This window comes from Schistocerca gregaria, chromosome 2, assembly GCF_023897955.1.
Source record: "Schistocerca gregaria isolate iqSchGreg1 chromosome 2, iqSchGreg1.2, whole genome shotgun sequence".
Lineage (NCBI taxonomy): Eukaryota > Metazoa > Arthropoda > Insecta > Orthoptera > Acrididae > Schistocerca > Schistocerca gregaria.
The window spans coordinates 930,455,402-930,472,269 of NC_064921.1; the positions used below are offsets into that span (position 1 = coordinate 930,455,402).

A 16,868-nucleotide genomic window follows, 5' to 3' on the forward strand; every position below is an offset into this window, starting at 1 on the left:
ATTGTTATTCTTATAGGGTTAATTCATAGGCATGATCTACCAGAATGGTCCTGTGTGAATAAAGAAATCCAGAAAGCCACCAGGATCTACCAAAAAATCTGCAGATCCATGGACAATGTTTTCTTTCTTCTTACAGCTGATTTGGAAAGAATGTGCTTCACAAAACATGGAATGCACTTAAACAAGAAAGACAAGTCCTATTTATGTGAAAAGCTTGGGGAGTTAATGAAAACTATTTCCATAAACAGTGAGATACATGACCCAATTCCACTGGAGGCAACAGAACATCCAATTCCACGCAAACATTCAAACAGCAACTGGCCATTGAAGATATTGAGGATTTAGATGCCACAGAAGAAACAGTTGCAAATGGAGCAGCTTTGATAACAATGGCAGAAGAGGAATCAATGTCAGCATCAACAGCTACTACAACAGCAGTAACAACAAGGAATGCAAAACCAGTAGTAACAGAAGATCCAGGATGCAGTGAAGTGAACATACGAAAACAGTGGTGATGGAAGCAGTGTCATTACCACAAACAGGGAAGGAAGCAACAGCTACAGCAGCAGCAGCAACAGTAGAAGGTCTATCGTGTAGCAGTGTGAACAAAAGAGGATCTGTGTCTCCTTCCCATCTAAAGGATTTTTTAATAGAAGGAAGGAAGAAGAAGCACCCAAGATAAGTAACTATATTATTTAACAATATGTTACCAGAATGTGCAACAGTTAGAAATTGAACTAGAAGCCATAGATAGCTTGATAGTCTGCGTTACTAAACACTGGTGCAAAAGATTTGAAATTGAATACATAGTTTTACCTTCTTATGAATTAGCATATTATTATAGCAGAACCTTAAATAGGGGTGGGGGCTCATGTATTTATATGAAAAAAGGACTACAGTTCATAGTAGGGGTGATATGATTTCTTTGAGTGAAGAAAAACATTTTGAACTTTCAGTAGTAGAGTTAAAAGAACAAAATACCCTTAAAAATGGTATATACTGTGTTTATATAGGTCTCCTAATGGTGATGTCGAAACCTTTTTCACTAAATTAATACGAGTGTTGGACAAAATATGTAATACTAAAGTAGATATTATTATTTGTGGAGATTTAAATATCAATATGCTGAAAATGGGTGAAGTCAGCACCAGGTTATTGAATATCTTGTACAGTTATGGTATCTTACAATGGGTAACAAATGCCACAAGAGTAACCAAACACTCATCTTTAATAATTGACCATATTCCAACAGATATTAACCATAAATGCTCTGAAGTAACTGTTAAAAACCTTGAGATATCAGATCACTTAGGTCAAAGGGCAAAACTTAAAATATCTACAAAGTTACAAGCAAAACTGCTTAGCTACAAAAGCGCTGTTTCTAAATCAAAAAGGTGTGAATTTGCAACACAGATGACTGGCCAGACATCATCAGAAGTATATTCAGAAACACATGTAAATGAAAAATTCAACAAATTCATGAATATAGCCAGGTTAAAATTTGAGAAAACATTTCCTAAAGTAGTACATTCCATTGGGGGATCTAGTAGGAAGACTTGAGTAACAAAAGATATCAGAAAATCCTCTGAAACACTCAAATATTTGAGATCTGTCAAAAATGATAAGAGTGACTGAGCCTTCTTATAGTTTTTCTCAGCTACAAGAAGATATACAGAAAACTGTTGCAGGAAGCAAAGAGAATCCTAAATGAAAAGACCATATAGAACTCAAACAATAACAGCAGGGCCATTTGGAATATAGTAAAACAAGAAACTGGTGACTCAAAATCAAAGCAGATGAACATAAAAATTAGAAATAAAGGTAGCTTAATAGATAATCCTAAGCGCCTGGCAAACTTTATAAACAACTACTTTAGTAATATAGCAACAAAACTGCAAGAAAAGCTTCCTGAAACACAACACACAATGGCAAAGAACTATATATCTCACACAATAAATCAGTAGTATTGTACATAAATTCAAGAGTAAATCATCTACAGGTTTAGATGAAGTTCCAATGTATATACTAAAAGACTGCATTAGCAGCATAAAAGAACCCTTAGCCGACATTATAAATGAGTCATTCTCGTCAGGTTGCTTCCGTAATTATCTAAAGCAGGCAAAAATTCTTCCCATAGACCACAAAGGTGATACAGAAAATATAGAGAATTACAGACCAGTTTCATTGCTGTCTTCTTTTTCAAATATAATGGAAACTATTATGAAAAACAGACTTATGGACAACATAAATAAATACCAACTCCTATGCAAAGAGCAGTTTGGTTTCAGGACTGGAAAGGGAACAGAAGCAGCTATAGAAAAATTTACAAGAGTGGTTGTAAGGGCCTTGAAAAAGGAGAACAAGTAACAGGCATTTTCCTAGATCTCAGTATAGCATTTGATACAATTGACCATGAAATACTACTACGTAAACTTGAAGCGCTAGGAATCAGGGGGGTTGTAAATAAATGGTTTAGATCTTACCTTGCGAACAGAGAGCAGAGTGTGGAGATATCTCAGATTTTTTGTAGCTCAAATTATTTAGTGAAACATCTTTCAGATGAAGAATATTTGAGCATTGGAGTACCTCAAGGGAATATGTTGGGCCCAGTACTACTTCTTATTTATATTAATGACTTCCCACAGTGGGTAACGCAAGGTGAAACAGTGTTATTTGCTGATGACAGCAATATAATAATTACAGACAGGACACCATAAATGTTAAATGTAAAAGCTGAAAAGGCACTTACGGCAGTTCACAACTGGTCAAATAACAACAAAGTAACCCTTAATGTGAAAAAGACCAATAACACAAACTTCTATATATGGAAAAAACCGAATATGACCAAACTTAAAGTTCAAAATGAAACCATAGAGTGTGTAGCCAGAACAAAATTTTTGGGTTTGTATGTTGATCAACAATTAAAATTGGGATGAACATATTAGGATGCTTGGGAAAAAAATTAGCACAGCATGCTATGCCTTATGAATATTAGTCACTGTGTGCAATAGTTCATGCCAGATAATGACATACTTCGCACACATACATTCTATAATAAGTTACGGCATAACATTCTGGGGTACAAATGCCCAAAATGTGAAATATGTGTACAGATTGCAAAAACGAGCTATCAGAATAATGAGCAAGAGTCACAAAAAAGCACACTGCAGTGAACTATTTAAAAAATGGGGTATTCTGACAAACCCAAGTGAATATATCTTGCAAACTACAGTTTTTATTCACAAAAATATTGAGCAATATTTAGCAACAGCTGCTATGTTTTACCAAGGTGTCAAGATATACAATAAAGTGCCAAAAGAAATCAAAAACATAAAGCAACTCTGTAAATTTAAAGCATTCCTTAAAGAATATTTATTAAAAAATAGTTTTTACTTGATTAGAGAATTCATGCAGGATAAAATTGGCATAAATAAATAATCAGGTTAATCTATTATAAAGTGGACATTCTAGACTGTATTTTACCCATACAAGTATTAGAGGAGTCTTGTGATCTATTTCTTTTGATTGAAGCAGGTTCTTCTGCATTATGTAATTCAATGATTAAAATTGTGTGTGTACTATATTATGAATTTATATGTACAATGAAGTCACCCATACAAAGAAATTTGTTTATGAATGAATAAATAAATAAGTAAATAAATAATAAATAAAACTTTTCAGATGATGGGGACATTTTGTGCGTTATGTGGGTGGGGAGGTGGGGTAGGGGGTGAGGGTGGGGGGTTGGAGGAGAGAGAGAGAGAGAGAGAGAGAGAGAGAGAGAGAGAGAGAGAGAGAGAGAGAGAGGGGTGGGGTAGGGGGTGAGGGTGGGGGGTTGGAGGAGAGAGAGAGAGAGAGAGAGAGAGAGAGAGAGAGAGAGAGAGAGAGAGAGAGAAAACTGCCTTCATGGTCCAGTTCTTACTTATACACCCAGCTACTCCTCAGTGTCTTCACATTGTGAGGAGACACTTTCATTTAAAGTTTGCAACTAGCCAGTATTTTATTTTCCCACTTTTTTCTTTCACATACTTTAGATTTAGCACTAAAGAAGGCAAGGACTCCAAGAACTGAAGCTCCAATAATTACTTTTCTATCCTGTAGTTACAGCAAAAAAACTCCCAAACCAAAGTTCCCTTAATGACATTTCCATCCTGGAATCAGAGTAAAAGGATTCTCAAAATTTGTAACAATACTTTCCTATGTGTATGTATTCTGGGCTATAGCTTTCTTTTCCTATCTTCCTCCTTCTTTAAAATGTCAGAATCTAAAGACTCTGGAGTGAATGTGCAGCAGAATAGCTTCTGATCGTAATTAACTGTCAAATTCCTTGAGTTTTCATTGTTATCACATACATAATGACAATACTTATTTCTAGTGTGTCTTGTCTTGAAGTATTTTGCTTAAAAGGATACAATCTGTTGTCTATTGTGTGGATTTCTCTCCCTTACACGATCTAATTGTTTTCTTCTTGCTAGTTCTCGATCTCTGACAGAAAGTGAATTCTTCACAGTTTCTTTTGCATGTTTGCATATTCCATCATATGCTGACAGTTCTTCAACGACTTTCTTTTCCAGGCGTTTGACCTTGGCATCTCTGTGGATAAATAGTAACAAATTACTCATAAAGATAAAAACTTCAAGCAATATACATTCTGTGATTTTCTGGACCTCAGAAACACTTACAACAAACTAAAATTTGTGGGTATTAAGTACGAGGGCTATTCATAAATTAAAATCCAACTTCTTATTATAAATAAAGAAACACTTGTAGCTTTGTGACACTTATGTGGTTGGAAAAAGAGACTTCGTTGGTCATGTAGCACCAGTCAGCTCTCTGTTTTGTTGGTCAGTGTGTAAGTAGCAAGCTACTGAAATGGACTGTATTGCTGTGTCCCATAATTTGTGAGATATGTTCTATAATTTGCTTCCTGTAAGCAGAAGGAGTCGGTGCCATCAAAATTCTTCATCTACTGGGTCACATGTATGGGGATGGGTGATGCTGTTGTAAGGAAATGGTGAAGAAAATTCATGGCTGGTGACACAAATGTGCATGATGACAGCAGATATGACATGAACTTGTGCAACATATTGATGAAATTGTGCAACATAGATGTTCATTTTCAATTTCTGCGTAAGTGAAGAATAAAAACTTTATCCTGTATGTTGTAAAGCTATGAGCATTTATTTATATAGGTAACCTAAGAGGCCACATAAGGCTGATCCAGTCTAGAAACTTTCATGCCTTCCCATGAACAACATTTTTGACAAATGGCGGAAATATTCTTGGAAATAATGAAGTATGCACGGAGATTGTTCCACTCCATCACTGACAAAATCAACAGAGTCTCCTGCAAGAGTGGAAAGCTTCTGTAAAGTTTGGAAGGTAGGAGATGAGGTACTGGCAGCAGTATAGGTGTGAGGATGGGGCGTGAGTCATGCTCTGGTAGCTCAGATGGTAGAGCACTTGCCCACGAAAGGCAAAGATCCCGAGTTCGAGTCTCAGTCCGGCACACAGCTTTAATGTGCCAGGAAGTTTCATAACAGCGCACACACTGCTGCAGAGTGAAAATCTCATTCTGCTAATTTTCTGATTGTTGTTGTTGTCTTCAGTCCTGAGACTGGTTTGATGCAGTTCTCCACCCTACTCTATCCTGTGCAAGCTTCTTCGCCTCCCAGTACTTACTGCAACCTACATCCTTCTGAATCTGCTTAGTGTATTCATCTCTTGGTCTCCCTCTACGATTTTTACCCTCCACACTGCCCTCCAATACTAAATTGGCCTTGGTGCCTCAGAACATGTCCTACCAACCGATCCCTTCTTCTGCTCAAGTTGTGCCACAAACTTCTCTTCTCCCCAATTTTATTCAGTACCTCCTCATTAGTTATGTGATCTACCCATCTAATCTTCAGCATTCTTCTGTAGCACCACATTTTGAAAGCTTCTATTCTCTTCTTGTCCAAACTATTTATCGTCCATGTTTCACTTCCATACATGGCTACACTCCATACAAATACCTTCAGAAACGACTTCCTGACACTTAAATCTATACTTGATGTTAACAAATTTCTCTTCTTCAGAAATGCTTTCCTTGCCATTGCCAGTCTACATTTTACATCCTCTCTACTTCCACCATCATCAGTTATTTTGCTCCCCAAATAGCAAAACTCCTTTACTACTTTAAGTGTCTCATTTCCTAATCTAATTCCCTCAGCATCACTCGACTTAATTCGATTATATTCCATTATCCTCGTTTTGCTTTTGTTGATGTTCATCTTATATCCTCCTTTCAAGACACTGTCCATTCCGTACAACTGCTCTTCCAAGTCCTTTGCTGTCCCTGACAGAATTACAAAGTCATTGGCGAACCTCAACGTTTTTATTTCTTCTCCATGGACTTTTATACCTACTCCGAATTTTTTTGTTTTGTTTCCTTTAGTGCTTGCTCAATATACAGATTGAATAACATTGAGGCTACGCTACAACCCTATCTCACTCCCTTCCCAACCGCTGCTTCCCTTTCATGCCCCTCGACTCTTTATAACTGCCATCTGGTTTCTGTACAAATTGTAAATAGCCTTTCACTCTCCGTATTTTATCCCTGCCACATTTAGAATTTGAAAGACAGTGTTCCAGTCAATATTGTCAAATCTTTCTCTAAGTCTACAAATGCTAGAAATGTAAGTTTGCCTTTCCTTAATCTATTTTCTAAGATAAGTCATAGGGTCAGTATTGCCTCATCAAAATGTCAATTTTCTGATTATTGGAATGTAAATCAAGATGCATCCAAAATAATAAAATAGAAGTAACTGTCATTAAACTTTGATAAACAAAATATTTGAAAGTAAAATTACACATAAGGTAGTTAATCATAAACTGTAAAAGAACACGTATACAATGTACAATGGCATCTAGGTATTATGCCATAATCTGTTCTACATATACATTAAATTGTAGGGAACACTATGCAGATGTCATTTTACAATCAAAATGTCCATGACTATATGCAACGATACAACATGTATCAACTGTAATACATCAAATGGCTGAAAAAAGCAAAAAATAATGTCCCATTTAGTGCATTAGATGTTTATAAATTCTAAATGTAGGGAACTTTGAGATCCTGAAATATCATCTAATGTCGCAACACCTTTTTCATCGCATGATCTTGACTGATACATAATGAGCCTTACTGTGTTAATACGTCATGGTACATCTTCTGGATACCATTTTTGCCTGTAGAGAAGGGTGTGCCATTTTGATGTAAGTAAATACCAGTGTAAGAAGTGACTCAGCCAGCAGCATGCGGCAGAACAGGAAGGGCTTTTCCTGCATGCCTTGTTGTCATTTTGTCATTTGAGCCATGCTGTTTCTCTGTCAGAAAACTGAGCTTCAGTATTCCACTTGGAGCTGCATGTGCAAGAATAAGTATTCATCCTGGCAGCTCCAGAGGACACAAGGGGGACCAAATCTATTCCTAAGACATGCTGTGTTTATACATTCTTATATATGAAAGCTTGGTGGAGTCTGGTTTAAGTTACCTCATTTGTTGCTGTGTATGGCTTTGATGCTTGTTAGTTAACTTGTTAATTCTGGGAGAAAAGGATTCAAGTAAATTTTGTGGTATTTAAGACATAAATTCAAATCTTGTTGATTTTCCATCCTGTGTGGCTGCCCTTTGCTACCATTACGCCATCACCATTGTTTTTAAACTGAACAGCGATTGCCTGGAAAATCTTCTTATCTCCTTGTTCAGATTTTGGTATGTGTTTATTAATAAGGCCCCAACTGTCTTTTCTCTTAATTCTGTAGGATTTGGTTTCTGCCCCTTTATTGGTACATGGGTGTGTAATCATGCTCATAGCCATATGGTGTTCAGTTCCATGATTGAGAGGTTAACCATCATTTATGATTTGATTATTTGCTGAACTTAAAGATTCTTTCCCTTGCCAGGTAATACTAGCAGTTACTAGTGTCATGCACAGAATTGTCCCAATTATCTGCGAGATGTCCATACCTGATTTACGCTGAGTAACTCTCCTGGGTGCAGCTACTTGGATTCTGAGGTCACGGGTTGCGCTGCCTCTTGATCAACAATACTCACATGGTGAAAATAAAATAATAATAATAAAAAAAAACTTGACACAACATTGCACCTCTCTCATTTTTTTAATTATTTATTTTTTGGAATGCATGTGTCTCCTTTTTTGGGAATCGAATGTGAATTTTAAGGCCATCATCTTAATAAGTTTTCATTAGTTTGGTCAGTAGTGTTGTGGAACATCCTATGATGCCAAGCAATTGTAAATCATTAAATAGACTGTCAGAAAATATGATAAAGTGAATTGCTAAATAGTTTGGGACACAAATCCTTCTTGTAGTTGCCATTTTGAAGCGTAGATGCTGTATTTAATTTTTGCATAAGCTCCTACCAAAATAATAATAATAATTTGTGGCCTAATAATTACATGGTATCTCATTATAAGAACTGAAACCTAGTGATAAGGGGTTGATTCTCAAGGAACTGCAACACATTTCTTTGCCTCTGTGATGTAAGGTGTTGAAAGTATTTGCTTCCATAGCTGTGATAGTTACACACAAAGCTCATTTGTTGTCTTAGAACTACACATTTTCATAACCATATACAACATTTTGGGTTACCTATGTCTTTAACAGTGCAATGTGCATCAGTGTGACAGAGTATTACAGTCTGACTTGAATGCAAACTAAACACTGCAGCACATGTTCGGGGATGTGCACATTTTTGAAATGCAATTACTTTCTGACTTCTTGTTGTTGTTCTTAATGTGCTTTTAATTATTTGTTGAAAACTTACATGTAAATTTTTCTTAATTGGTTTCATTGATCTTTAAGCATACATTGTTCAATAAATATTCTGGTCATGAATGATGCTCAGCCCTTGCTTGGGTTTAGTCCTCCCCATCCTAAACAACATCACACAATAGCTATGTATCATTTTGGTGGCAGAGCGTGGCTGTCTTTGGGTGGAGAAGATTTCTACAGCATTGGACATGATTTGTACAATTTTTTTGCATAATTAATTGTTGATTTTTTTTGGGTTCTGGTGCTGCAGGTCCATTGCTTTCCGATTGGAACCCCAAGTTGTGATTGGAGGGGGGTTGTTTGAGAAAGGAGCAGCCTCAGTATAAATGTAAGATCCAACACCTTTTAGATGATGGGGACGTTTTTGAGTTATCAGCATGACTGTGGGCGACGGCAGGTGTTTCGTTAAGGTAACAGTGGAGATGATTTAGCAGGTAAGCGTTGCCACGCAGTACAGTGCTGCTGCCCTATCTGAACTCAAGGAAAACTTGAACCTTTCAAAAGATAGTGTTCCTTCATATTATCAGATTTATCATATGCAGGCTCATATTTTGCACTGGCTGTGGAGGATACTCAACCTTGTCCCAGTTGCTACTGATCCCAAATTTCAATCTGTTATCAAACACCTGTGTAGCAAAATAATTAGCTTAAAAATTGGTTTGAGTAACTTAGAGTGAGGCAGCAGCCACATTGGTGGGGAGATAGATTCTGAGGTTGTTGAAAGGAATGTAGTTCTTCCGGGAGCCTGAAGTCAGGAGGTGGAGGATGCACAAGTGCCCTTCCCCAAGTTAACTAATCCTTTTTTGCAGGTGAGCTCAGTCTCATGGCCCAGAAGGAACTAGTTGAGTTTTTGTGGTTTATCGTGAAGTTACAGGTGCAAGTTAATGTTTTCCAGCTATTATGGACAACTTTTTTTGGTTCCTATACCTGTCATGTCAAGGATCCTTGTCGGAGGTAACTGGGGAGGTCCTTGTCAACAGGGCATCCATAAAGAAGTTGTGCATGTGTACTCAGAGAGTGTCTCTCAACCAGAGTCAAAAGTAACATTGTTAATGAACATTTATGTCACGTTCAGGATACTAAACAGAGTTTGGCTAAGTATGTAAGAGAGGTGTGTGCTGCTGCTGTAGCCTCTGATTTGCAACTCCCTGAGCAGGAAATTGTTGCCATTACCCTGCAAGGCATTAAGTTAGTTTTGTTTGTGAAGCGACCAAGGACTTACTGTGATTTGAATTATTTTGTCATGCTTGTGGAAATACTTAAGCAAGCGGATCAGAGAAGTGGAGAAGCCAGGGCAGTACTTTTAACACACATGGACTCTAATCCAGAGGTTGCCTCTTTTAGTAAAAAACACAATATTAGAGGAAATTGCAACTGTTGCAGTGTTGCAGCTGCCAGCCTGGCCATCTTGCCTGCCAGTGCTGGGCTGATGTCAAATGTGCTCAGAACAGCTGATGCTAGAGGAGCAGACAATGGGGGAATTTCCTCTGTCGTGTCTGTTCACTGTAAGACATTGAAAGCTGTAACTACTAATCTTCTTTCCTTCTTGTGTACTTATGTTAACAATGGTTGATTCGGGTAGCAGCGTTTCCTCGATGAGCTAACAGTGGTATGTTACGTATTGCCACATTTATGAGTTTCTGGATTTGCATTCAGTGGATTTTTCCTGCAGAGCTGTTAATGGTGGGGCCGTTCCTGTATTGGGATGTGTATGGTTTTTCTGTTGTGTTCGTGGTCTTTTCAGTTCTGTAAAGACTTTGGTCATGAAGGGTCTGCATACTGATCTTCCATTAGGTTGTAATTTTGTCAACAAGATGGGGGGGCTTGTGTTGAATCATGCATCTAAAAGGTTCTACTTTGGTTTCCACCTGGAGGTGAAGTTTCCTATAGCAACCACAGAAGTGTGAACAAGGAAGGTATTTTTATGTGGGGTGTTTGGAACATGAGCATGTTTGGCTTCTTCTTAAGATTGTGCATGATTTCCCTGAGGTTCCAAGCAACAAACTGAGTGTTACCAGTTGTATAGAGTATAAGATTTTGTTGGCTGATCAGGTTCCAATTACACAGTCGCCTTATCTGTTGTCACCTCCTAGAATGAAAATATTGTGGGAGTTGATGAATAAGATGCTCACAGAAGACGTTATACAGCTGTCCACCTTACTGTATGCCTCACCAATATTCCTAGTTCTGAAGACTAATGGAGCAGTTGTTGATTATCAAATTCTTAACCACAAGGTGATCCTGGAATCTATACCCCTTCCTAATTCGCATGGGTGTTTCTTGTGGTTTTTGAAGGCCCATTATTTTTTGGTCATTGATCTTATCCAGAATTATTATGAAACTCCCTCAGCTGATGAATCCAAGCCAGATACCACCTTTTGCACCAATTGGAACCTCTTTGAATTTAATAGGTTTCCATTCAGGTTGTCCACTGGAGCAGTGGTCCTATCAAGGTTACTTGATTCGGTGCTAGGCGATCTTAAGTTCAAATGTTTCTACAAGTATTTAGACAATCTTGTTATTTATAGTCCCAATTCTAATGATAACATTCAGCACTTGCATTTGGTTTTGGAACACTGTGAAGCTGACTAATGTCACTCTAGCTCAAAGGAAGATTTCCTTTCTTGGACATTTGGTTTCCGCAGGCAGTGTAAGAATAGATCAGCCAAGAAACTGGTCCATTTATAGCTTTCGTCCTCCAAAAACTAAGAAAGGGGTGGCACTGTTCATTGGGATGACCACATTTTTCCAGAAATTCATAAGCAGGTTTGCCACATTAGCACCTCCTCTAAATATTTTGTGCAAGAAAGAAAAATCCTTTATGTGGACAGACAGTCAGCAAGCTGCCTTTGACTCTCTTAAGATTTCCTTAAATAATGGTCCCGTTTGGCAGTACCTGTTTTCAACTAGCCCTTTGCCATTCAGACAGATGCCTACAACACTGGGGTGGCAGCTCTTCAGGAGCGAGGTGAGCCAAGGCCATTTGTCTACAATTCCCAACGTTTACCAGTGTCAGAGAGAAAATATTCTGCTTATGAATTGGAGGCGCTTGTTGCTCTTTTTGCCCTCAAGGGTTTTAAATACTACTTGGAACATTGAAAGTTTATTCTAGAGACAGATAATCAGGCTGTCAGCTGGGTTCTGGCCTGTCCTCATAAAACTGGACGCATTGAGTGAGGGGCAGTCAGGATTTGTGCCTTTCAGTTCAATGTTCAGAAAGGTTGGTAGCCCTGCGCCTGCTATACGGTCGTTTGAGTCACAGCTCCCGTACAAGATAAGTAATTTTAGTAGTAATAAACTGTTTCTAACACTTTAAACTAATTTATTACGTTAATTATAGTGCTCTTCAAGCGTACCATTAAAAGCTTTTGTCTTACTCGCGTATTTTCACAGTAATCAAGCAAAGTTCGTTTTGTTTACATATCGCGGCCAGGCCGAACTTTTGAGCTTTCAGATTAAATTTCATACCGCAATTTTAAGTGCCTTTACTGATAGTTTAGTGTGCCAAATACGTTTGCTGCCCCTTTATATCTGTAGAGTATCGTCATCTCTTAAGTAATTTCCAGTAAGAAACTACTGAACCATTGTTTACATTGTCACGAGTAGGCCTAATTTTTTGTACACGTATTTTCATTGTTTTCCGGTAACTTAATTGTCTTTCTGTCACTAAAATCGATTTGTACCATGAGTGTAAAATGCCTGACGTGCCATAGAATCGTTAGCTCCGGGGTCTGATGTGATGGATGTAGTAACTTTTTTCATTGGGGAGATTGTAGTGGCGTGGGAATTGGGAAAATGAGTGAGACTCATCAGTGGTTCTATAGGCTATGCAGTAGAGATAGAAAGATTGTGGAACAGGAGGGGAAAATTGCTGCCCTTCAGGCTTAGTTAGATGAGGCTAGACGAGAACTGTGCAGGTTAAGGGGGGAGAAGGGTTAACAGGGGTGGGAAGTGGCAACAGGCATAAGGAACAGGCCAAGAAATTCTTCTGACAGCTTTGTTATTAATGTACAAAATAGGTTTGACCTGTTGCCTCAGTCGGAAACTGATGAGCCTCTCACAGAAGTAGATGTAGACAGGGCTCAACAAGCATTCAGCAGCAAATTGAATAAGAAGGTAGGGAAGTGTGCAAAGAGAAAGAAAGTCTTGTTGGTAGGTAGTTCGCATGCTAGGGGTGTGGGCCAACTTTTGCAGGATGAATTAGGGTCAGAACACCAGGTCACAAGTTTTTTCAAACCTAGTGCTGGACTGGGGCAGGTTACAGAGGATTTAGGTTCACTATGTAGAGGCTTTACTAAGGAAGATACCGTGGTTATTGTGGGTGGGCCGGGCAACAGTATTGACAGAGATCCGGGGTACAGCATAGATTGTGACCTAACAAATATTGCATCGGCATCGAGTCATACCAGTGTTGGGTTTGTGTCGGTTCTGGAGCGCCACGACCGTCCTCATTTGAGCTCTTCTGTCAGGAGAGTTAATTTGGAGTTGGAACGGCTACTTGGATCTGATGCGGGGTCACACATTGGTGTGGTTCCTGTTGATTCACTCTGTAGGTGGGATTATACTAGACATGGCCTACACCTCAACAAGAAGGGGAAGGGTAAACTGGCTGGGCTGATAGCAGGAAATTTAAAGGGGGGAGGAACTACATCTCATGGTGGTAACTCTTTTTTTAGTGTAAGATCAGTGTCCAGTGGGAAACTCAGCCAGGCAAGTACTAAAGATGTTAAAAAAGTTCAAGATCCGCACAAAAGTAAAATGAAAAATGTTAGTATATTTCATCAAAATATTAGGGGATTGAAGAATAAAATTGATGAGCTTCTGCTTTGTTTAGAAGATATAGAAACTGAGAATGTAATAGATGTACTATGCCTGTCAGAGCATCACATTGTCACTGATATGCAAAAGGTTAGCATCAATGGGTACAAATTAGCTGCACATGTAAGTAGAGATAATATGATGAGAGGAGGAGTTGACATGTATGTCAAAAGCTTCCACAGCGCAAAACATTTAGAAACTAAAAAAATTTGTGTAGAGCAACATATGGAAGCATGTGCCACTGAACTAAAACTAAATGATGGCACTTTCGTAATTGTAACAGTGTATAGGTCCCCCTCAGGGAATTTCCAGCTATTTCTAGAAAACTTGGATGCTTTGTTGTGCTATCTGTCAGACAGGGGGAAGCAAATTATCATTTGTGGTTATTTCAATGTTGATTCCCTGAAAGAGTGTGATAGGAAGAATGACCTTGTAGTATTACTCAGTTCTTTCAATTTGAGCTCCGTCATTGATTTTCCTACTCGGATAACAAAGAACAGCAGGACATTGATAGATAACTTTTTTTATAGACCAAGATAAGTTTAAGGACATAAATGCTTATCCTGTTGAGAATGGTCTTTCAGATCATGGTGCACAGCTAGTTACAGTACATGGCATAGCTCCATGCAGTATATCAAATCAGAATTTCAAAGCAGTGCGTTCAATTAACAATATAAATACTGCAAACTTTAGGGAAAGACTAAAGGAGCTAGACTGGGATGAAGTGTATATGGAACCCGATGCAAACATGAAATATAACTTATTTCACGATACATTTTTAAGGGTATTTGAAAATTGTTTTCCCAAGAAAACAGTGAATCATAATTCCAAGAAAACATATAAAAAACCTCGGCTAACTAAAGGAATAAGAATATCTTGCAACCGTAAAAGAGAACTGTATCTAACAGCAAGAGGGAGTACTGACTCCGAAATTGTTCAATATTATAAAAACTATTGTGCAGTACTAAGAAAAGCTATTAAAAAGTCCAGAAGCATGTGTGTCATGTCTGAGATCAGTAACTCTGATAATAAAATTAAAGCAATTTGGAATATTATTGAAAAGGAAACAGGGCAACCAAGAGCACAGGAAGACTTTAGTGCCATAAAACTGAATGACAAGTGTACTAACAAACAATCTGAAAATGGAAATATTTTCAATAATCATTTTTTAAATGTTCTGGAGAAAGTAGGATCTAGATCTTCACTAGAAGAGGCAAGGCTTCTAATAGAAGAGGCCATACCTGTGCAGTTTGAAACAACTGTATTTCCACGAACCTCTCCCTCTGAAATCAGTAAAATAATAAACTCATTGAAAAGTAAAAGCTCTTACGGAATTGATGGCATTTCCAGCAAGATACATAAAGCTTGTTCCCCACAGATAAGTAGGATTCTCAGCCACGTATGTAATACCTCTTTGGAGCAGGGTGGTTTCCCCGATAGGCTGAAATATGCCATTGTAAAACCATTGCATAAAAAGGGGGATACGTCGGATGTCAACAACTATCACCCAATCTCTCTTCTGACAGCTCTATCAAAAATTTTTGAGAAAGTAATGTATTCAAGAGTAGCCTCCCATATACGTAAAAATAAAGTACTAACAAAATGTCAGTTTGATTTTCAGAAAGGCTTTTCAACAGAAAATGCTATATACACTTTCACTGATCAAATATTAAATGCTCTGAATAACCGGACATCACCCATTGGTATTTTTTGTGATCTCTCAAAGGCCTTTGACTGTGTAAATCATGGAATTATTTTAGATAAGCTAAATCATTATGGTTTGAGGGGGGCAGTGCACAAATGGTTTAATTCATACTTAACTGGAAGAATGCAGAAAGTTGAAATAAGTGGTTCATGTAATGTTAATACAACAGCTGATTCCTCAAACTGGGGAGCTATCAAGAATGGGGTCCCACAGGGTTCGGTCTTAGGTCCTTTACTGTTCTAGATATACATTAATGACTTACCATTCCATATTGATGAAGATGCAAAGTTAGTTCTTTTTGCTGATGATACAAGTATAGTAATAACATCCAAAAACCAAGAACTAAGTGATGTAATTGTAAATGATGTTTTTCACAAAATTATTAAGTGGTTCTCAGCAAACAGACTCTCTTTAAATTGTGATAAAACACAGTATATACAGTTCCGTACAGTAAATGTCACAACTCCAGTAATAAATATAGACTTTGAACAGAAGTCTGTAGCTAAGGTAGAATTTTCAAAATTTTTAGGTGTGTCCATTGATGAGAGGTTAAACTGGAAGCAACACATTGATGGTCTACTGAAACGTCTGAGTTCGGCTACGTATGCTATTAGGGTTATTGCAAATTTTGGTGATAAGAATCTCAGTAAATTAGCTTACTATGCCTACTTTCATTCACTGCTTTCGTATGGCATCATATTCTGGGGTAATTCATCATTGAGTAGAAAAGTATTCATTGCTCAAAAACGTGTAATCAGAATAATTGCTGGAGCCCACCCACGGTCATCTTGCAGACATCTCTTTAAGGATCTAGGGATCCTCACAGTAACCTCACAGTATATATATTCACTTATGAAATTTGTTGTTAGTAATCCAGCCCAGTTCAAAAGTAATAGCAGTGTGCATAGCTATAACACCAGGAGAAAGGATGATCTTCACTATGCAGGTTTAAATCTGACTTTGGCACAGAAGGGGGTAAATTATGCTGCCACAAAAGTCTTTGGTCACCTACCAAACAGCATCAAAAGCCTGACAGATAGTCAACCAACATTTAAAAATAAATTAAAAGAATTTCTAGATGACAACTCCTTCTACTCATTGGCTGAATTTTTAGATATAAATTAAGGGAGGGAAAAAAACTAACTTAAGCATTAGCGTCATGCAATATTTTGTGTAATGTAATATCTTGTACAGACATCTTTCATTAATCTGACACGTTCCACATCATTACGAGGTGTCGTATTCATGATCTATGGAACAAGTATTAATCTAATCTAATCTAATCTAATCTATGCGCCATGTAAAAGGGTGTGATAACACTGTAGCTGATGCCCTGAGTCACTTGTTTGAGGAGCAAGAGTGTTCTCCAGGTACTGCTAACCTGGTGGAACAGCAGGTTAATTTTGTTCTTACTGACATTCCTGCATTATTTGGTGATTTGGTTGGGCATTAAGAAGAGGACCCTGAGCTGGGGCCTTTCAGGAGTAAGTTAGCGTCTTGCCAG

General features: G+C 37.9%; 2 protein-coding genes across 4 annotated transcripts in view; one reads left to right on the top strand and one right to left on the bottom strand.

Moving 5' to 3' along the window:
• Positions 1–578, top strand: part of LOC126335369 (uncharacterized) — a 126,624-nt gene extending 126,046 nt beyond the window's left edge. Inside the window, exon 4 of the mRNA XM_049998575.1 lies at positions 137–578. The gene's annotated coding sequence lies outside the window, so the exon portion shown is untranslated. The remainder of the gene's footprint in view (positions 1–136) is intronic.
• Positions 1–16,868, bottom strand: part of LOC126335371 (CBY1-interacting BAR domain-containing protein 1) — a 219,290-nt gene that overhangs the window by 110,857 nt on the left and 91,565 nt on the right. For all 3 annotated transcript variants that reach the window (XM_049998578.1, XM_049998577.1, XM_049998579.1), the window contains exon 4: positions 4,413–4,593. In XM_049998578.1, the coding sequence (XP_049854535.1) occupies positions 4,413–4,593 (181 nt within the window). The remainder of the gene's footprint in view (positions 1–4,412; positions 4,594–16,868) is intronic.